Source organism: Cervus elaphus, chromosome 22 (assembly GCF_910594005.1).
Source record: "Cervus elaphus chromosome 22, mCerEla1.1, whole genome shotgun sequence".
In the NCBI taxonomy this organism is placed as follows: Eukaryota; Metazoa; Chordata; class Mammalia; order Artiodactyla; family Cervidae; genus Cervus; species Cervus elaphus.
Genome location: NC_057836.1, coordinates 13,138,968 through 13,162,030, shown reverse-complemented (window position 1 = coordinate 13,162,030; position 23,063 = coordinate 13,138,968). Strand labels below are relative to the sequence as shown.

Sequence of the window (23,063 nt, the reverse complement as noted above, 5' to 3'; positions counted from 1 at the left end):
GAGCAGCAGAGGGCACGTGGGAAGCAAGGAGCGTCTCTGGAGGGGAACCTGCGGCCCTGATCCACACACAGCTCCACGGCTCCCGCTAGACCGTCACCAGGTCACACGAGTGCTCACTGCCGGCCCAGGCTCCTAGAGGAGATGCTGCAAGACCCCACGTCCTCCCTGGTCATAAATGAGATCAGGACGAGGGCTCCCTGCCTTCCAGGAGCTCAACACTTGTGTGGCCACATGACAGCCCAGTGCCTGCATCCAACAGGGGCCACACTGCATGCTCAGAGGACAAGGCACCAGATCAGGCTGGGTGGCCAGGTGAGCCTTGAGCTGCACTGACCACTGGTAGGATTAGACCATAAAGAAGGGCACTGGGGGAGTCGGAGGGTGAGAGGGTTTGCGCGGGAGTGATGACCTCCTTTCTCCACCTGTGGGCACAGTCGCCAGCCAGCCCGGTCCTCTGGGCCTGGCTGAGCCAGGAGGCCTGCGGGGGGTGAGAAGCTGCTGATGCAGGGGGGCAGCGAAACAAGCGGGCTGCCCGCCACCTGGGTGGTAACCAGGGCTCCCGGCCAAGGCCACGCGGGCCCCCCAGCTGACCTCTCCCCACTGCCAATGCTGAATCAAGAGCCGCCCTCAGGAGGTCTCATCTGCCAGGAAGACACGCTGGCCTGGGAGCACAAGACTGTCTGTGTCAGGGAAGGAGTGGGAGGCCTGGACCTTGGGGACACTGCCTCTGGGCTGGTCTCTCTAAGCTCATGGTCCAGCACCACGGCCCTTCTCAAAGCTTCCCAGGGAAAGGTATTCCACAGGCGGTCCAATGGACGCGTGACAGTCCTACTCCATGTCTAACCAGAGGCAGTCATGCTGAGGCTGTGAACAGCAGGGAAGTGGTCACGGGCTGGGAGCTGAGGAGACAGCCTGCAACCCGGCAGCTCCACAGATGAGCTCTGGGGGGCTCATCACTCACTTCCCTCTGGACCCTCACACGGCCTCCTTTTCTAAAACCTGGGCCCTGACGGCCATAGACTCGTCATTCAAACATGTCCAGATTGTACAGACAGGAATAGACCTGAACTCTGGCTCGACCACAGCTCTCTGGGGCTCAGTCTCCCTTCCTGTTAATCAAACAAGCTCCAGGCCCACGAGAGGAGTCCACTGTCAACAGTTCAGGGACAGAGGGTGGACGGGGTGGAGGTTCCTGGAGCCCCGAGGCTGAGAACACTGCCCGTGGGCATGGTGTCAGCAGTGGGGGAGCTGATGGGGACCCTTTGGTCACCATCCAAGATCCAGTTCTGCTGCTCCAGCCCAGCCCTCATAAGGGCAGCAGCCCATCACCTCTGTGTCTGTCTTTTCCCACTAGATTCTTAGCATCACAGAGGAGGGGACCACACCTCCCTTCAGGTCTGCATCCCCAGACCTGGCATTTCTGTGTCGAATGAAAGAACAAGTCTGCCAGCAAAATCTGATGACTCTGTTTTCAAACTAGGTTGGAATCCAGCCCCTTTTCCCCCCTACCACCACCACCACCACACTTCAAGCTACCACCTTCCCTGGCTGGATTCCCTACTCTGAGTCCATTCTCTACACAGCAGCCACTGTGATGCTATTAAAACCCAAACCCCCTCCAAGGGCTCCCACCTGCCTGCCTTGAAAGTGTCCAAACCCCTACAACAGCCCAGAGGCTCCCACAGGATCTGTCCACCTGCCCCCAGCTCAGTACCTCCTCACCCGCACGACCAGCCTTTGAGGCTCTGAGCTTTTGCTGGACATGCCAAGCCTTCCCACCTCAGGGTCTTTGTATGTCCTGTCCTCTGCTCAGAGACCCTCGAGGCCCACTCCCTCACCTTCACATCCCAAGGGCACCTTTGGCTCAGCTGCCACTATGGGGGGACATGTTCCCTAAACACCCCACGGAGAGCTGAGGTCACCCCCCAAGCCCCCCAACTGCCCATCTACCCCCGACTCCCAACAGGAGGAAATGTCCTGTTTACACCTAAAACTAAGAAAAGTGCTGCACAGAGAAGGCGCTCAGTAAATGCTTGCTAAATGAATGATCTGATATTGGTCACATCTTCTGTGGGAAAAGTGTGTGAATTAAATTTTAAGTGCAAATAGGGGACTTTCCCAGTAGTCCAGTGCTTTAGACTTCTCCCACCAATGCAGGAGGGTGTGGGTTTGATCCCTGGTCAGGGGAGCTAAGATCCCACATGCCTCACAGGCAAAAAAACACACCTAAAGGAGAAGCAACATTGTAACAAATTCAATAAGACTTTAAAAAACAGATCCAATCCAAAAAAAATCTTTTTTATGGCTGATACACCTTGTTGGAAGGTAGAAACCAACACAACACCATAAAGCAATTATCCTCCAATTAAAAATAAAATAAATAAATAGAAAAAATAATTAAAGAAGAAAAAAATATGCAGATAATCTTCCACTTTCGATGAGTCTGGCATTGTTCTCAAAGCGGTCTCCTAGCCTCGGCTCATTTGAGCTTCTCAGGACAGATGCAAATCCAGATTTGGGTGGGCCTAAAGCATCTGAAAACTGTGAGGCTCTCTTTGAGAAGAGGAAATTAGAAATACAAACATAGAATTAGGTTCAGATCTTCTGGAGGTAAGGGTGGGCTCATTCTCTTGATGGTGGTCACGGCTCCATAGGTGGACACATGGTCAAACCTACCAAACTGTCCACTTCAAATATGTGTCGTTTATTGCACATCAATCAGGTTTCAACAAAGTTATTTTAAAATTTTAATTAAAACTAAAAAGTTTCGGAAATTCCCATGGTTAGGACTCCGTGCTTTCACTGCTAGCTGTCGTTGTTCAGTCGCTCAGTGGTGTTCGGCTCTTTGTGACCCCATGGACTGCAGCACGCCAGGCTTCCCTGTCCTTCTCTGTCTCCCTGAGTTTGCTCAAACTCAGGTCCATTGAGTCGGTGATGTCATCCAACCACCTCAACCTCTGTCGCCCCAGTCGCCTCTCACCTTCAATCTCTCCCGGCATCAGGGACTTTTCCAATAAGTTGACTCTTCACTGTTAGGGCCCAGGTTCAACCCCTGGTCGGGGAATTAAGATCTTGCAAGCCACACAGTGCGGCCAAATAAATACAAGGAATTTTAAACATAAACAGACAAATTAAAAGTTTAGGAACTTGGAAGGGGCCCTGAAGCGTGAACCTCACTGACTTCACCGGAAAGGCATCTGCCCCACAGCAGCGCAGGCAGATGGAGCATCTCACCCAGGTGGGCACCAGAGGATGCAGCGTTAACGCCTGGGTTTGAGTCCTGGCTCAGCCACTTGGAAGCGGCTCAGGGCCTGGCAGAGAAGGTGCTCCGACCGCGGGAAGTCCGCTCCCAGCCGGGGAGGGCCTCCTGGCCTGGACATGGTGGCACATCCGTCACTGTTGTGTGTGCTCAGTCATGTCCGACTCTTTGCGACCCCAAGGACTGCAGCCCACCAGGCTCCTCTGTCCATGGGACTTCCCAAGCAAGAATACTGGAGTGGGTTGCCATGTCCTCCTCCAGGGAAATCTTCCCAACCCAGAGATAGAACTTGGGTCTCCTGCATTGGCAGGAGGATCCTCTCCCACTGCATCACTTGGGAAGCCCTGTTTACAGCAGCCAGGAGGCCCCTGCCCACCCCTGGCTGAGACTGTTTCTCCCCACATCACAGAGACCCCCCAGGTCCTGAAGACAGAGCCCTACCCAGCTCTAGAACCACCTGTGTCTCTGCTACAGGGTCCAGGAGCTCTGCCTCCAGACAGGCCTCCTGGGCCTGGGCACAAGGCCAGCAGTAGGGCCAGAGGAGCCAGACCCAGGGGTCCAAGGCTGGCTCGGCTGTCTTTGCACTTTTCAAGCTGTGCTTCTCTTCTTCTGGGGAGATTCGCCCTCCTCTCCCTAGCCAGCCCCTCTCAGACCGTACCCCAGCCAGGCTGCTTGTGCTGGTCAGCAGTGGAGGATCCCGGGGTGGCAGAGGAGCCCTGGGCGTCTCTGGGTGTCTGGAGCCGAGGGGAACAAGCAGCGTCCTTCCTGCACCTGGAGGTCCTCCTGAGGTCAACCCAGCCATTCTACTGCCTCCAGACCGGCTGGCATCTGATCCAGACTTTATACAGACAGAGGTAACCGCTGTAGTTTCCTTCACTCTTATGATAATAGTAACAATAATGAACATTTGTGGAGCAAACAGGCAACGGTACAAATACAGAGTGAAGACGGTAACTGCTCTATGTGTGTTCACACCTTTGCCCTCCTGTGGTAGCTGTTCTATCATTTCCATTCCATCCACGAGGAGATCGACGTGCAGAGAGGTTTATAAGCTTGTTCACATCAGAGGTCAGCAAGTGATAAAGATTCAAATCCAGGCAGTCTGGTTCTCTCTTGTCTCTCTTTCTTTTTTTTCTTTTGGCCACACCATGCATGTGAGATCTTAGTTCCCTGACCAGGGATTGAACCTGCATCCACTACATTAGGAGCAGGGAGTCCTATTCACTGGACCACACAGCTTAGTCCCTAGAGCCCATCTCTTAACATCTAACATAAGAGTGAGAGGACTGACCAGGTGGCCCCAGGGGTGCTATGTAGCCTAAGGGAGAAGAAACTAAGGCGGCAGAGAGGGGACGTGATTTATTCAGTCATGTGGTTTACTACTGACCCAGGGCCATGAAACATCCGTTTTCAAAGGCCACACCCAGGGCTTCACAATGGCTCCTCTTCCCCACAGATGGTCTGGGAGTTTCCCCGAAACCATTCTGCTCCACCTCTCTGGACCAGCTCCCCCACCACCACCCCAGGCCTCTGCGTGAAGTCCTTAGTGATGTCTTACTGTCCCTTGCCCGGACCCTGCCCTGGTCCTGCAGGGACAGCCAACTATTTGGACCAAGAGCCCGCCCCCCAGCTTTCACTCCTGGACAGTGGCCCCCAGAGGCGTGGGAGCCAACGTGCCTGAGGTTATGAGGATGCCAGGAGGACCCCGGAGCCTGGGCGGCAGCAGAGAGAGATAGAGAATGTGCAGAGACGCAAAGCCACAATGAAGGCAGGGGAGAAAAGCAAGGCAGAGGGAAGCTAGTAGGAAATCCAGATGAGCCAGTGGGAAGACAAGAGACTTGCACCCTCTCCCAGCTCTGCCACCAGCTGCAAACCCCCTCCGGGGGCTGAGATCACAGACTAGGGCAGCAGGAGGCCAGCTTGGACCAAGTGGAGGCCAGCTGGGCAGCTGGGCATTGCAGTCTGGCAGGTGGCCTTGGCCAACCCCAGAGAGAGTCTGGGTGGGGCTGGAAAGGACACCCCACCAGAAGGTGGCCCATGTGTCAGAGAACATATGTCCAAAGCCCCCACCCAGCTCACACCCATGACCCTACCCTCCATGGGTGAGGAAGGCCTTAGGGATTGACCCTCGGGCTGAAGGTGGGGCGCTCCCAATGCAGGGGCCACACCAAGTGACCACCACCTACTCTGAAGGCCACACCGGAGTCACACGAGTTCTGCCAGTCATCCCAGGCTCCCCCTGTCACACATGAGCCACACATGAACCTTTATCCCATCTGCAAATCCTATCTGGGACAGGCCTCTTGTGTGTCTCATCCCCTCCCTGTACCAGCCCTGCCCCTGGGCCATAAACATGTTCAAAGTTTCTGCCTATTAAGGAGGGTTGAAAAGACAACTGTTTTTGCTAATATTGGTAATACAGTCCTGTTAGAACCAGTTTTCTAGTCAAAGCTATGGTTTTTCCAGTAGTCATGCATGGATGTGAGAGTTGAACCATAAAGAAGGCTGAGCGCCGAAGAATTGATACTTTTGAACTGTGGTGCTGGAGAAGACTCTTGAGAGTCCCTTGAACAGCGAGGAGATCAAATCAGTCAGTCATAAAGGAAATCAGTCCTGAGTATGCACTGGAAGGACTGATGCTGAAGCTGAAACTCCAATACTTATGCCACCTGATGCGAAGAACTGGCTCACTGGAAAAGACCCTCATGCCGGGAAAGACTGAGGGTGGGAGAAGGGGATGACAGAGAATGAGATGGTTGGATGGCATCGCTGACTTGATGGACATGAATTTGAGCAAGCTCTGGGAGTGGGTGATGGACAGGGAAGCCTGGCATGCTGCAGTCCACGGGGTGGCAAAGAGTCGGACACGACTGAGCGACTGAACTGAACTGAGAGCTAGTTTTCAAAGTTGAAAAGGGCATGAGCTTTCCCTTTGAAGCAAAGGGAGATATTCAGCAGAGTCCTCACAGGGAGGGAGCTCTTTAGAGGAGCTGACATTTCACCCTTGCAGGGGGTGGCTGTGGAGGAGGCCAGCCCCTCCCCCCGGCCAAGCACATGGCCTGGCCTGGGGGCCTCTCTGGCCAGGGCTCAACTGAAGCCATAAACACCTGCAGCTGGAGGAGAAGGCTATTTGTGGAGAAGACACTTTTGACATCCGAGCTGTCACCACCATTGTCCCTGGAGGGCTCTGGGACTTCTGGTGAAATCCAACCCCATCTTCAAGGCCACCGCCCAGGTGGGCATGCCCACTCCCGCCTCCAGGCTTGGGGCACAGGCTATGTGGCTCCCTGGACTCAAGTCATTTGAGCTCCTCAAGCGCAGGGAAGAGGTCCCCCCCGAGCGCTGCAGCCCACGCTGCTCACTGGGCACTTCTCAGCCCAGCAGTGACACCAAAGACCATGCCTTCTTTCAACAAGGGCGTGAAAAGGTGCTCAACATCGCCTAACCTTAGGGAAATGCAAACGAAACCATGAGATACCACCTCACACCCACTAGAATGGCTATTGGGGAAAAACGGAAAATAAGTATTGCCAAGGATGTGAAGAAATTAAAACACTTGTGCGTTGCTGGTAGAATGTAAACTGATGCAGCCACTGTGGGAGATAGTCTGGTAGCTCCTCAGAAAGTTAAACAGAATCAGCATACGATCCAGCAATTCCATCTCTAGGTGCACACCCCAAATAACTGAAAGTGGGGTCTTAAAGAGCTATCTATACACCCATGTTCACAGCAGCACTATTCACAATATCCGGAAGGTAGAAATAGCCACATATAAATTAATAGCTTAAATGGATCTATAAGATGTGGTCCAGCCATACAATGGAATTCAATGGAATTATTCAGCAATTTGAAAAAAAAAAAAACACAGTTCTGATCCCGGCTGCAATGTGGATGAACCTTGAAGGTACTGTCCTGAGAGAAATAATTGAGACCCAGAAGGGCAAGACTGTCTGATTCCACTACTGCGATGTACCCAAAATGTTGTTGCTATTGTTTAATCACTAGGTCCTGTCCAACTCTTTGCAACTCCACAGACAGGCTTCCCTGTCCTTCTTTATCTCTCAGAGTTTGCTCAAACTCATGTCCATTGAGTCAGTGATGCCATCCAACCATCTTCTCTGTCACCCCCTTCTCCTCCTGCCCTCAGCCTTTCCCAGCATCAGGGTCTTTTTTAATGAGTCGGCTCTTTGCATCAGGCGGCGAAAGTATTGGAGCTTCAGCTTCAGCATCAGTCCTTCCAATGAATATTCAGGGTTGGTTTCCTTTAGGATTGACTAGTTTGATGTCTTTGCTGTTCAAGGGGCTCTCAAGAATCTTCTCCAGCACCACAGTTTGAAAGCATCAATTCTTCAGCACTCAACTTTCTTTATGGTCCAACACTCACATCCATACCTGACTACTGGAAAAACCATAGCTTTGACTATGCAGATCTTGGTTGGCAAAGTGATAGCTCTGCTTTTTAATATACTGCCTAGGTTTGTCATAGCTGTACCCAGAATAGGCAAATTCATAAAGACAGAAAATAGATTAGAGGCCATCAGGGTCTGGGGGGAGGGAGGAATGGGAGTTACTTTTTAACGGGTACAGTTTCTCTTGGGAAGAAGGAAGAAGTTCTGGAGATGTCCATGGGGACGGTTGCCTGACACTGTGAATGTACTTAATGCCACTGAGCTTCTGCACATGAAAAGGGTCAGAATGGTACATTTTAAGTTCTGTGTATTTTCCCACAATAAAATATATGATGAGTTGGCTGTTCACATGAGTAATGTGAGTATATGTGTCATATTTGAGCAATAAAATGAAAATATATGAGTAATAAATAAAACCAGCCCCCTCCAAAGGCAGTATTATTACTCTCCCCATTTCTCAAATGGGGAAACTGAAGCTGAGAAGAGGTAAACAACATGCCCGAGGCCACACTGGCCCCTGGACAGAGTGGATGTGGGCAGAGGTGCCCATCATCAAGCCTCCAGAAACAGGAGGCCAGAGACCCAGGCCGGATGAGGGAGACACACAGCACAGGGCAGTGGAGGGTTCAAGGACCACAAGGAAGCGGGCAGAAGTCAACCGAGGCTTCCTGACCCGTGCCGTCCCTGCAGTGACCAGAGCCCCACCCAGGTCCAGCCTATCTTCTGCCTCTTACTAGCTAGTGATTCACCTCTGATGAGGGCTCCCCAGGTGGCGCTAGTGGTAAAGAACCCGCCTGCCAATGCACGAGACGTACGAGACGCAGTTTCATCCCTGAGTGGGTAAGATGCCCTGGAGGAGGGCATGGCCACCCACTCCAGTATTCTTGCCTGGAGAATCCCATGGACAGAGGAGCCTGGTGGGCTACGGTCCATAGAGTCTCAAAGAATCGGACACAACTAAAGCAACTTAGCATGCATGCATCTCAGATGGGCCCTGATCACAGTGCTTTGCCCAGATCCCCAGGGGAACTCCCAAACCCACACAGCTAATCTCCACCTCTGGGCCAAGGATCACTCCCTTCCGCTCTCCTCCACCCAGCCAAGCTCCACTTCCTCCCAGAAAGCTCCCAAGGTAAGCCAGCCCCTGGCTGACTCCTGTACCCAACATGAGTGCCATCCATTTTCTTTAAAAAGATGTTCCTCCTGCATCTCCCTCAACCATGAAGCTGGAGAGAACAGAGACCATGGCCCCAGCCCGGCCTGGTCCTGGATAAGAGGCAGGTGCTGGATAAGAACCACCCAACGGCTAACAGGCCACGAGGCACCCAGGGAGACCCGGGAGAAAGGGGACGGGGGGAGGGCGGACACTTGGGAGATTCAGAGCAGCGTCCAAGAAGGCGAGGGGCCCGGCAGGCAGAGAGGAGGAAGGACAGGAGCAAGACAGCAGCTGGAGGGAGAGTGAGGCTGCTGAGGCCAGACTCACCTCCCGCCACCTGCCCATGGGGCCAAAGCCAGGCTGGGCAAGGAGGTCAGAGTGACCAGCAGCGCCAGGGTGAGGGTCACACCATGACGGGGCAAAAGCAAAGGCTGCCGTGAGCCGGGGAAGGGGAGCCCCAGCCCGGGGGGAGGCTCGGCGTAGACAGGTCCCTGCACCCGAGTGTCACCTGCACGTCTGTCTGACCCTGATCGGTGGCTCTGCTCTGGGTGTGCGTGGGCTGGGCTGGGGGCAGACCTGAACCCCCATCCTCAGTATCCAGGTCTCGGATACTCTTCTGGGCAGTTTGCTCTTCCTGCCTGAGAAGCCAGCTGCCCACCTGGAAGCCAGGTTGAGACCTCTGGATGCAGGGTCGGGGGTTAGGCAGGGAGGGGAGGAGCCCTCCAGGGTGCCCAGGGCTCAGGTTGGGCGGGGGCGCAGAGGGTGGCAAGTGTGGGTCCGGGAGCCAAAGAGGGTGGTGAGCAGCCTGAGGTCTGAGTCAGCTTGGCAGCAGGTCCCTCTCCCCCTCCCCCTGGCCCTGGGGCCCATCCCACGCCCAGGCCTGAGCTCAGAGTTATATATACCCCCCAGCTGGGCACTCACTTGGGCAGAGAGCCCCGTCCACTCACTGGTGAGGCCCCGCCTTGGCTCAGCCCCCGTGCCTGTAAGAGGAGAAGGGGAGTTGGGAGAAGCCAGCGTCTGGGCCCCGGGCAGGATGTGTACCCGAGGAGGACAGGTGCTGTGGGGGCTGGGTCGGTCACCAGACTCTGCGGGGAGCGGGGGAGGCCCCCCTCCGTCCGGTCCCCCTGCCCAGAGCCCGATCCACCTGAGCCGGGGCCAAGCGGGAGCTGAACTGGCTTCAAAGAGCTCACCAGGGCCACTTGGGGTGATAGGGAGTGCTGAACAACCCCCCACCCCAGCCCCCACTTACTACCTGAGCGACTCTGGGACTCAGCCTCTCTGAGCTTCTCTCTCTGTGTCTACAGAGGCTGTAACCCCTCCCTACTCACCCCTCCCCCTGCAAAGATGGTCACTGTGAAGCTCTGGCCTCCTTGGCCCCACTCCTCCCTTCCTCCTCCTGGGTGATCCCCCCACCCTCAGCCCCCCTCTATCTCTGGGCACACGGGAAGGAGGGCCACAAAGGACACCAGCAAGGCCAGCACCATGGGCCAGATGCTGTCTTCATCTCGCTTCCCCTGCCCGTTGGCTCCCCTCCTGCCAAGGAGAATTCCACCCCCGGGCCTGCTGAAAGTGCACCTGCCTTTGCCAAACCCTGCCTCAGTCGTATCGCCAGGGGACTAAGCTCAAGTCTCCCAACCCCGATATCTCTTTAGTGAATACAGATAGAAATAGCCACCCATAACGACTGTCCGTCTGGTCAAGGCTATGGTTTTCCCAGTAGTCATGTATGGATGTGAGAGTTGGACCATAAAGAAAGCTGAGCGCCGAAGAACTGATGCTTTTGAACTGTGGTGTTGGAGAAGACTCTTGACAGTCCCTTGGACTGCAAGGAGATCCAACCAGTCCATCTCCTAAAGGAGATCCAACCAGTCCATCCTAACGACTCTTGACAGTCCCTTGGACTGCAAGGAGATCCAACCAGTCCATCCGGCCCTCCAATGAAGGACTGATGTTGAAGCTGAAACTCCAATATTTTGGCCACCTAATGTGAAGAACTAACTTATTTGAAAAGACTCTGACGCTGGGAAAGATTGAGGGCAGGAGGAGAAGGGGACGACAGAGGATGAGATGGTTGGATGGCATCACCGACTCAATGGGCATGGGATTGGGTGGACTCTGGGAGTCGGTGGTCGACAGGGAGGCCTGGCGTGCTGCGGTTCATAGGGTCACAAAGAGTCGGACTCGACGGAGTGACTGAACTGAACTGAACAAGTGAGAAAACTGAAGCGTTCACCCAAACATCCATCAACTGAGTCAACAGCTATGCACCACAGGGTCCATTCATATGATGGAACGTGGCTCAGTCTTCAAAAGGAAGGCAGTTCTGACACCTGCTACGTACAACATGGAGGAACCTCAAGGACACGATGGTCACTGCAACAAGCCAGGCAGAGGAAGACAAGCACTGTGTGATCCCACTTAGGTGAGGTCCCTAGAGGAGTCACAGCCATTGAGATAGAAAGTGGATGGCGGGTACCAGGGGCCGGGGTTGGGGCGGGGCGGGGGGGTGGGTAGGTAGTGTTTTAGGAGGGCAGAGTTTCAGTTTGGGAGGATGAGAAAATTCTAGAGACAGATGGTGGGGATGGTCACACAACCGTGTGAATGTACTTAATGCCACTGATCTGCGCACTGAAAAATGGTTAAAACGGTCAAGTTCATGTTCCGTTTTATTTACCACCCCACGCAAAGGCATAGCTGGTCCACAGCGGCCCTCAAACACTGTCCACTGGCTCTCCACGGTTTGCAACCCCTTGGGGTCTTCCCCACACAGCAGTGATCTCAGCTTCCTCCCCACGCTGAGCGCCTCTGCCCACCTGTGTTCGCCAGGCCCTCTGTCCCTTGAAAGCAGGAAGATGAATACTGCCAGGTCCCCAGTAAGCCATCACAGTCCCACCAGGGACCTGCCAGCTCTCCAGCCACCCACCTGCTCCTCCCTGCATGCCCTGCCCTCTTCTCACCCTCACCCCTCAGCTCGTGACCACCTGAGCAGTGGGAAGCACCCCGGATACCAGAGACCCTTCCTCCCCAGCTCCACGGGCAAAGCCTCCAAGAAGCAGCCCCACCCAGATCCACGGATGCTCCATGCACAGTGCTGCCTCCTCCTTGAAGCTTCCGCAGGGACCAGAAGTAAGAAGCAGCTACTAGAGCAGGGGTCAGGCAGGGCAGCCTGGGGGCTGACCCAGGACCTGAATAGAGCCACAGCAGAGGGGCTGGTAAGGAGGGATGAGCAGCTTTAACTGATGACCGAGGAACAGACCCGGGGTCCAGAAAGGACCTTGCTTCCCCAGCAAGCAGGGGAGAAGGAGTCCTTTGCCCTCACAGGGGAGGTGAAGGAGAAGGATAAAGGAGGCGGGGCTATGTGGGTCCGTGACACCCCGGGCCAGTGAGTAAGAGGCTTTGGGCTTGGTCAGTTGAATTGAGTTGAACAGTCTCTCCCCAGCATTCATGTCCACCCAGCACCTCAGCACCTGACCTCATCAAGAAGCAGGGTCTTGACAGACATAATTAGTTAAGATGAGGGCATATTGAATATAGGGCTTCCCTGGGAGCTCAGTGGTTAAGAATCCATTTGCCAATGCAGGAGACACGGAAGATGCAGGTTTGATCCCTGGGTCAGGAAGATCCCCTGGAGGAGGAGATGGCAACCCACTCCAGTGTTCTTGCCTGGGAAATCCCGGACAGAGGAGTCTGGCGGGCTACAGTCCATGGGGTCATATAGAGTCAGACACGACTGGGCACATATTGGATTAAGGTGGGCCCCCAAAGACTGGTGTCCTGATAAGAGGAGGACACACAGAGACTCAGAGAGGACAGCCATGTGACAACAGGGTCAGAGACGGTAGTGATGTGGCCACAAGCCAAGGACACCAGGGCTGCCAGCTGCCACCAGAAGCCAGGAGGGAGGCATGGAACACATCCAACCCCATGGACCCCTTGAGTTCAGACTTTTGGCCTCCTGACTCTGCAGAGGATACATTTCTTTGTCTAAGGCACCCCTTAAATTTGTGGCAATTTCTTACAGCAGGCCTAGGAGATGAGTTGGGTTAGCCCCCAAGGGCCCCTCACAACTGACAAAGCATCTACCCTGGGGGAGAAGCATCTGGCTTGGAGCCATCTCTTTGAGAGCAGAGGGCGACCCAGGGAGCAGCCCCCTGAAGCACCTCATTTCCTAGGAATCATAGCACGGGAGGTGGAAGGCTTCTGTCAGTCACAGAGACTCCCCTTGCCTGCCCAAGACCCATGTCTCAAACTGGGTGTCCTGGGGGACTTTCCAATGGCTGAGCTGAGCCTCCCAACAGCTGTTACTGTTCACTTTACTTCCTCAAAGCCTTCCTTCAAGGCTATGGTTTTTCCAGTAGTCATGCATGGATGTGAGAGTTGGACCATAAAGAAAGCTGAGCGCCGAAGAATTGATGCTTTTGAACTGTGGTGTTGGAAAAGACTCTTGAGAGTCCCTTGGACTGCAAGGAGAGCCAGCCTAAAGGAAATCAGTCCTGAATAATCATTGGAAGGACTGATGCTGAAGCTGAAACTCCAATACTTTGGCCACCTGATGCGAAGAACTGACTCATTTGAAAAGACCCTGATGCTGGCAAAGATTAAAGGCGGGAGGAGAAGGGGGTGACAGAAAGACAAGATGGTTGGATGGCATCACTGACTTGATGGACATGAGTTGGAGTAAGCTCCAGGAGTTGGTGACAGACAGGGAGGCCTGGCATGCTGCAGTCCATGGCGTCGCAAAGAGTTGGACACAACTGAGCGACTGAACTGAACTGAACTCGCTTCCCCAGATACTGTATCTTCCACCCAAAAGTCAACACGGAGCCTGGATGGGAGTGGAGTTTGGGGAGAATGGCTACATGTATATGTAAGGCTAAGTCACTCTGCCACGCACTGAAACCATCACAAGTGTTAATCAGCTATACACCAATCTAACATGAAAAGTTTGAAAAACAAAACACAGTCACAGAAGTCAACACAGCCCCAGGCAAATGGCTCAGTCCACCAGCTGCTGGACACTGAACATGTTCCCAACCTTAACAGCTCAGGCAGACCTAGCCTTCTCTGATCACTGTCCTCTCTGGGGACACTCCTTCCTCCCCGTGTACAGTGACATGTATGCTCCCCCCTCTGCCCCCCACTGACCAGGATACAGATCTGCCCCACCCTACCTGGTATACAACAGACTGCTGCCTGGGGGAGGGAAGGAAAGGATGAGCAAGGACATCTTCCTAACACCCTTCACAGTCAACTGGGAAGCTGGGAGAAGATCAGGCATTTGCCTGGGGGACAGCTGGAGGGATTTTCCCAGCCTGCCCTGGGGGGATGTTCTGCCACTTTTCCAAGTCTTCCCCTACCACCTTCTTCCCACCCTCCACATCCATCCAAGGGCATCTTCTCCAAGGTCTCCCTATCCCTTAAGAGTCCAGGACAGAATAAAGCAGCGTCCACCTGGGAGGAGTTCCAGGAAGTCACACCCCTCCATCACTTGGAGGGAACCTGGTTGTTGCGCTGAAACTATTTCCAGGACTGGACCCTGAACAGGGGTACGGCGGCCCAGACCCAACAGCCTCCTTACCGTACATCTTGCCTTCGTCCGACAGGATGATCTTGCGCCGACCGCAGGGCGGGTAGATGGCCAGGGCCTCCTGGAAGCTCTGCTCAATGTCAGGACTCCACACACCCTCCGCGTCATTGTCGATGGGCTTGTCCAAGGCCTGGCTGCCCCCAGAGACGTTGCTCCCCTCGGGGGAGTTGGGAGAGCCCCACTCGTTGGAGGTAATGGTGCCGGCCTTGCCCTCCAAGGCTCCGCTTGGAGGAGCGCCCGTTGGACCTGTTTGGGCAGAAACCACCAGGGCATCAGTGGACGAATGTGTGGATGTGGAGCAGGGCACCCAGGGAGCACCACCCCCGAACCAGGTGCTCCTCCTTTCTTGCCCATCGCAGCTCAGGAACTCGAAGAAAAAGCCCGGGGACCCCAGGGAACAGAGTGAGGCAGAAGGTCTGGGGGGGGTCAAGAGCAGGTCATCTTCAGTCCATCAACCCCAGCTTCCCACCCTGTGAGAGCTCAATGACCGGGCCCTGATTGTGGCTCTAAGACCCAAGATGGCACTGAGAAGTCAAAAGTGAGGACCAAGTACCAGGGTTGTTCTACGTTAAACCACAAAGGGGCAAAAGAATGCAAAATATCATGCACTGTTGGTGGGAACGTAAAGTGGTACAACAGCTAGGGAAAACAGTACGGATGTCCCTAAAAAATTCAGACTACCTATGGTCCAGCAATTCCACTTCTGCATATACATCCAAGAGAACTGAAAGCGGTATCTCGAAGACATGTGTGTACACCCATGTTCATAGCAGCATTAATCACAAGAGCCGAGAGATAGAAGCAACCCAAGTGTCCACGGGTGGATGAACGGATAAGCAGAACATGGTGTCTGTATATTATACAGTAGAGATGAACCTTGACACAGTATCCTAATGATGCAAGCCAGTCACTAAAGACAAATACGCTGTGATTCCACTTTTATGACATCTGAGAGCAACTGAAGTCACAGAGACAGACAGCAGAATGGTGGCCACCCGGGGCTGGAGCGGGGAGGAGGCGGGGAGTTGCTCGGTACAGAGTTTCTGTTTGGCAAGATGAAAAAGTTCCAGAGATCCGCTGCTGCACAACAATATGAATATACATTCTTTCCCCTGGTTTTAAGTTTACCTTTTATTTTTAAAAATGTTTTATGGCAGTACAGTTGGTTTACAATGCTGTGTTAGTTTCAGGTGTACGGCAAAGCGATTCAGTTATGCATATATCCACTTATGAATATACTTGGACATGACTCAACTGTATCCTTCAAAATGGTTAAGATGATTAATTTTATGTGTCTTTTTAACCCTAATTAAAATATGAAATTAAAAGAAGCATGCAAAATAAAATGCAGGTCACCATTCTCCTACTTCCTCCCAGCTCAGGCTCTTTTAGAGGAAGAGTCTAACCCTGGCAGATTCTCAGGTGTTAGGGCTTCCCTGGTAACAGTCGGTAAAGAATCCACCTGCACTGCAGGAGACCCGGGTTCGATCCCTGGGCCAGGAAGATCCCCTAGAGAAGGAAATGGCAACCCACTCCAGTATTCTTGCCTGGGAAATCCCATAGACAGAGGACCCTGGCGGGTTGCAGTCCACGGGGTCGCAGAGAGTCAACCAGGACTAAACAACAGCAGCACATACTAATAATCTTAAGGCAGGTTTTGGATCATAAAAACCAGGTGGGCACCATTTACCTCCCAAAGCCCTCTGGAGGCCCCAGCATCCCCTCTCTCTCAGCCACCAAGCACCTCTGCAAAGGGGGACCCCTACCCATCACACATGTCAGCCCCTCCCTTCTCCCTCATTAGCCATCAGAAGCAGTGTGATCCAGCAGCCCAAACCCAGGGCCAAGAGTCAGAACACCTGAGTTCCCGCCCACTACCATCCCAGACTCTCTGAGATAAGACCTCCCCAAGCATCCCTCCTCCCTTTCTCCCTCTTCCCCAGGCTTGTTAGAGGCACCACTGTTCACAGAGAGGTGGGCATGGGGGTGAGCACCGTCAAGGTCACAGCGGAGGAAAAGGAGGAGCTGAGTGGGGGCAGCACCTCCCGGGAGGGGTGGAGGGTCTAAGGAGCTTGGCCTGGCTGCTGGCATGGACATGCAGTCGGAAGGAGGGTAGAACCACTGAAATTCAAGGCAGGAACCCCAGCAGAAACCTAACCCAATCCCCTCAGCTTGAGGATAAGGACCCTGAGACCAGGGAGGCCTAGGGACTCACCGGAGGTCATGGAGCGAATCCCTAGTACAGCTGACTCTCAATCTCCGCCCCCCAGGGTCCCAGGTCTTTCAGCATAACAAACTTACATTGACCTCCACTCTGTGGCTGTTAAAATAAGTTTTCCTACAGCCACTATGGAGAACAGTATGGAGGGTCCTTAAAAAACAAAAACCAGACCTACCATATGACCCAGTGATCCCACTCCTGGGCATCTACCCAGAGAAAACCATAATTCAAAAAGATACACGCATCCCAGTGTTCACTGCAGCACTATTCACAACAGTCAGGACAGGCAAGCAACCTAAGTGTCCATCAGCAGAGGAATGGATAAAGAAGATGTGGTACATATATGCAACAGAGCACTCCTCAGCCATAAAAAGGAATGAAATTGTGTCATTTGCAGAGACATGGTTGAACCTACAAACTCTCATATAGAATGAAGTCAGTCAGAAAGAGAAAAACAAATATCATACATTAATGCATATATGTGGAATCTCAAGAAATGGTATAGATGATCTGTTTTGCAAAGCAGAAGTAGGGACACAGACATAGAGAACAAACATTTGGGATGCCAAAGGGAAAAGGGGGTGTGTGGGATGAATTGGGAGATTGGGACTGACATATATTGATAATACATATAAAATAGATAACTAACGAGAAGGTACTGTATAGAACAGGGAACTCTGCTGGGTGCCCGGTGGTGACTTAAATAAGAAGGAAATCCAAAATAGAGGGAATATACGTATATGCCTGGCTGACTCACTCTGCGGTAGAGCAGAACCTGGCACAGTGTTATAAAACAACTATACTTCAAATTAAAAAAAAAAAAAGTTTTCCTCAAAGTGTGTCTGAAGGTGTCACAATAATACTGGAATGGGTTGCCATTTCCTCCTCCAGGGGATCCTCCCGACCCAGGGATCAAACTCACATCTCCCACGTCTCCTGCATTGGCAGGCGGATTTTTTACTCCTGAGCCATCAGGGAAGCCCAGTAAAGAAGCCCCTGAGTTTTAGTGGCCACACCTATGAGACCTTACACCAGAGACATGCAGGGTGGTTGTAACTCAATCCTCGGAGAAAAGGTAGACTATTCATAAAATACGGCGTGGAAGATGGTCTGTCTTGGCCTAAGCCCTAGATATAAAAAAGAATCCTCTTTCCTCAGAATGTGCAGCCAAAGTTCTGCCCTTAAGTGGATTTGAGATCTGAACTTTATATTACAGGAAGCCCCAGTCAATTCACAAAAATAAACAGTGACCCCAGGCTAATAATCTCTGAGTAGACAATCTTAACTCAGACTGCTGAGACCCAAAGCCTTGCTAAAGAATCTCAAAATCCAAAATGACGAATATAAGAAGAAATGATCTCAGAGCTTCTGAGTATGGTGACTGTGTGAAGAGGTGGGGAGAGGGGCTGCCCACAGAAAGGGCCTGGAAGCTTGCTTCCTTCCCCAAGCCACGTCATGTGCATCCCTTGCATCTGCTGTTCCTGAGTTACATCCTTTTATAGCAAACTGGTAGGCTGGTAAGTGAAATGTTTCTCTGAGTTCTGAGAACCTCACAAGCAAGTGAATTGAACCCAAGGAGGTTGGGGGGGGGGGGGCGGTCCCTGGAACCTCCAATCTACCTATGCATGCATGCTCAATTGTTTCAGTCGTGTCCGACTCTTTGTGACCCCATGGACTGTAGCCCACTAGGCTCCTCTGTCCGTGGAATTCTCCAGGCAAGAATATTGGAGTGGGTTGCCATGCCCTCCTCTGGGGGATCTTCCCAACCCAGGGATCGAACCCGTGTTTCCTGCATCTCCTGCATTGCAGGTGGATTCTTTACCACTGAGCCAGCAGGGATGCTCCCCAGTCTGTCTATAGTTGATGATAACCTGAACTTACAGGGTGAGGGCCGTCTTGTTGGACTGAGGCTTTAGCCTGTAGGATCCCATGCTATTTCCAGATAGATAATGTTAGAACTGAGTTGAATTGTAGGGTACTCAGCTGATGTCAAATACTTGCTGGCTGGTGAGGGGAAAAACACCTAGTCACAGATTGGACTTGGTGACCAGAACTTTTAATGATTAAACACTAGAAGTATTACATGTAAAGTCAGAAATATGATAAAGAATGCTTACTTTCAACACTGAACCCTCAACACTGTAACAGAAGTCCTAGCCAACACAGTAGAACAAAAGAGCTCCGCAGATTGGAAAGAAAGAAGTAAAATTGTCACTATGCTTAGGAATTATGATAGAAGATTGAAAAGAAACAAATCATAAAAAAAAGTTTCTGAGTTCAACAAGACCAACATAACAAAATCAATTCCATTTTTATGCCAGAAATAAGAAATTTAACAACGCAATTTTTTAAAATATCCTGTTTAGATACAAAGTCATAATTTATCAAGTAGTGATAAATCCAACAAAGGATGAGATCTTTACAGAGAAAATGGTAACTGCTTTAAAGATATCACTTCTGCATGAGACAGGGTGCTCAGGGCTGGTGCACTGGGATGACCCTGAGGGATGGGATGGGGAGGGAGGTGGGAGGGGGGTTCAGGATGGGGGACACATGTACGCCTATGGCTAATTCATGTCAATGTATGGCAAAAAACCACTACAATACTGTAAATTAATTAGCTTCCAATTAAAATAAATTAATTTTTTAAAAAAGACATCATTTCTAAATAAATGGAGAAGAACCTTTGTGTTCATGTGTTCATGGAAAACAGTATCGCCAAGAGGTTGAAACTCTCCGGATAAATCGTAAATTCAATGAAAGTATGACTAAAATCCCACAAGGTTTTCCACAAACTTGAGTTGATTTTCAAGACACATGGAAGCCCAAGACAGTTCTCGAGTCATCTAACCCACTGCCTTCACCTTGGATTAGACCTTCCCATCCAAACCCGAGTCTTCCCTGGGTTCTGGCTGCAGAGCAGCCACCCACTGATCATCAGACATCTCTGAAGCTCTTCCCTCTCAATGCGTCCAAAGTCACAAGGCTTGAGACTGAATCCGGCTCCTCCTCTGTCTCTCGGGAGATGACACCACCATCTGCCCAGAGGCCAGCAGCCAAGGAGCGCACTTTGACTCCCCGTCTCTTCTCCCATCAGCAATTAATAACCACATCCTGGCTTTCTCTCCTGGAGCCCTACCCCGAAGCTTCACCTACACCAGTGCTCACCTGGACGACCGGGCCAGTCCAATCCGGACTCCATCATCTTTCCATTGCAGCTTCTACAGAACACGTCTGATCACGTGGCTCCTCCACTTAAAATCCTTCCCAGGCTCTTAGATGATGGGATTGTGCACGGCCCTTCATCCGCTGATTCTGGCTCTCCAGCCATACCTTCCGTCTGTCCACACCGTCCTCCGTCCTCCCTCTTCTTTGCACCCACCCCAAGCCCCAAATGACACCCCAACATGCAAAGCTCTCCCCCTGCACAGGGGCCGAGCTGCCTGTGACCTTCCTCCCCACCCCCCTCTTTTCATCCGGCCAATTCTCACCCATCCTTAAGGTCCAGCTAAAATCTTCCTTCATTTTTCATTTTTGTTACTGAAGTATCCTTGATCAGTGTCAGGGGTACGGCTGTTGCAGCCAAACTCTCATTTCTTCTGGGAGGATGGTCCCAACTCAGTCTCTGTGATCTGGGCACCCTCAGCCCCGGCTCCCAGGGGCAACTGCTCCCCCTCAACACATTGCAGCCCCCCAGAGAGCAGGGCTTGTTGTCTTTCTCTACTAAATCTTCTGCACGCTGCACACACTGGGGCACAGAAGGACGACCACATGAATGGCTATTTGGTGCGTGTTTGTGGATTAATGATTTCTCTGTAGGAAGGACACAGGGTTCTGTTTAGTGTCATGAAACAAGAAAATCTCAGCAATCTCTGGGCCTGGGCACGCCCAAGGGAGGGCTTGAGTATGTATGCAGATCCCTTTGGGGTTTATCTTAGAGGCTGAAAAATGAAAGGATGATGCCTGGGAATCAAGAGAGTCCCAGGATCTGGCTCCTATTCTACAAGCCGCTATGACCATGGACAAGTCCCTGTGTTTCCCTGGACCTGAGCCAGCTCACCTGTGAACTGTGCGGGCAGCTCCTCCCTGCCCCAGCAAAGCCTGTGGCTCTCGGCTTGACCCCCAGTCTCCAAAGGAAAGAGAAAGTGTCAGTCACTCAGTCATGTCCGACTCTTTGCGACCCCATGGACTGTTGCCCACCAGGCTCCTCTGTTGGTGGGATTTTCCAGGCGAGAATACTGGAGTGGGTTGCCATTTCCTTCTTCAGGGGATCTTCCCAAACCAGGGATCAAACCTGGGTCTCTTGCATGGCAGGCAGATTCTTTTACCAACTGAACCACCAGAGAAGCCCAGTCTCATTATTAGAAAGATCTCAATAAAAGCTGTAAGTTCCCAATTCTTCGGAAAAGTTCTGAGTAACCGGCATCAGTGGTCCCTAGGAGGGAGCCAGAGTTTGCCTTGGGTGGAGTGGGAGCAGAACCGGAGGCCTCCGGGGCAGGACCTGGGGCCAAGTCAGGGATTATTTTTGTTCCTCTGCTGGTGGCACCTGGCCCGGGCTTAACGAGGCCGTCTGTCTCCTCCAGCTCCTCCTGGCAGGCCCCCGAGGGTCTCTGGGGAGCGCTGGGGGAGGAGCAGGGGGACCCTTCTCGCAGATGCTGCTGGCTCACCCCACTCCACAGTCTTTGAGCCACGGGCAGAGGCCGTGTGGGAGCTCTGTCATGGCCGTGGGCTGTGATAGGGGGAGAAGCCAGGCAGCCGGCCGCGTGGGCCAGGAACAGCAGGCCACACAGGGCTGGAAGCAGCTCCATTTTGGTAACGGATCCCAGGCCCAGGACCTCGGGTGACCCGCTGCCCTGCCCTCCCCAGGGTGGACCCAGTGCAAGGCCTCGGCAGACCTGCCTCGTAGGGCAGCGTCTGGGGCCACCTCCCAGCTCGGGGAAGGAAGGGCCTGGGGACCACAGTCCCTGCTCTCCCAGGGGCCCACATGACATCAAGAAAGATGGGGCACCCTCCTGTCATCTCCTAACTTTCTGGCCTCCAGGGCACTTGCTGTGTTTAGTGTTCAACCCCAGGAGAAAACCCAGGCATAGCCAGGAGACACGACACCTTAGATATTCACATTACTAACTAGCCAGTTTAATTATTATTGGGGCTTTCCTGGTGGCTCAGTGGTAAAGAATCTGCCTGACAAGCAGGAGACGCAGGTTGGATTCCTGGGTCACGAAGATCCCCTGGAGAAGGGAATGGTAACCCACTCTAGTGTTCCTGCCTGGAGAATCCCATGGACAGAGGAGCCTGGCGGGCTGCAGTCCATGGGGTTGCAGAGAGAGTCAGACACGACTGAGCAACTGAAGAACAACAGCAGCCGTCCTGCCCCCAGACTGAAAGTGATGGAGACAGAAACTCAGGAAGTTCATAGGACTTGCCTGGCATCACCCAGAAAGTTAAGGAGAGACCCTTAGGACAGGGTCTGGGGCTCCTTCCCAGTCACGAGGACAGGAGCTCTGGGATCCAGGCTAAAGGCTGCAGCCACACAGGACTCTCAGGAGGGGGTCTGACATCCTGCCCACCGATGCCTCAGCTCTCACGCTGCTGCTCCTCTCCTGGGGGCCTCTGGATGAACCAACTCCTGCATCCCACGGACTCCTAACTGAGAAGCTGGGAGGAGAAGAAAACATGGGGTTTCCTTCCAGAAACCACCCCAATCTTCCAGATACAGGAGGCCCAGGTGTAAAGATATAGGAGATAGGGGAGTTGTTCCTATTGCTGTATAGTCGCTCAGTCGTGTCCAGCTCTTTGCGACGCCATGGACTGCAGCACGCCAGGCTTCCCTACCCATCACCAACTCCCAGAGCTTGCTCAAATTCATGTCCATTGAGTCACTGCTGCCATCCAACCGTCTCATCCTCTGCCACCCTCTTCTCCTCCTGCCCTCAATCTTTCCCAGCATCAGGGTCTTTTCCAATGAGTAGGTTCTTCGCATCAGGTGGCCAAAGTATTGGAGCTTCAGTTTCAGCATTAGTCCTTCCAATGACTATTCAGGGTTGATTTCCTTTAGGATTGATTGAGGCTTACTAAAGCAATCTGGGGTGGGGGAGCAGGTCCTCTCCACCTCAACCCCAAACAGGGATCATTCTTCAGGCTGAAGGACTTGTCTGTGAGGCCCGGTTAACAGAACATTCATATGTACTTCAGTAGTGTCCGGCTCTTTGTGACCCCATGGATTCTAGCCCACCAGGCTCCTCTATCCATGGGATTCCCCAGGCAAGAATACTGGAGTGGGCTGCTATGCCCTCCTCTAAGGGAACTTCCTGACCCAGGGATTGAACCTGCATCTCTTATGTCTCCTGCATTGGCAAGCAGGTTCTTTACCACTAGCACCACCTGGGAATTCCGGTTATCAGGGCAGGTGGGGTCAAGTCTCTGAACCC

The 23,063-nt window shown here is 52.7% G+C and overlaps 1 protein-coding gene across 4 annotated transcripts in view; it reads right to left on the bottom strand.

The window, feature by feature from the left end:
- The window catches only part of TEAD4 (TEA domain transcription factor 4), a 60,369-nt gene that overhangs the window by 17,041 nt on the left and 20,265 nt on the right, over positions 1–23,063 (bottom strand). For all 4 annotated transcript variants that reach the window (XM_043881300.1, XM_043881299.1, XM_043881297.1 and 1 more), the window contains exon 2: positions 14,403–14,657. In XM_043881300.1, coding sequence (XP_043737235.1) covers positions 14,403–14,657 — 255 coding nt within the window. The remainder of the gene's footprint in view (positions 1–14,402; positions 14,658–23,063) is intronic.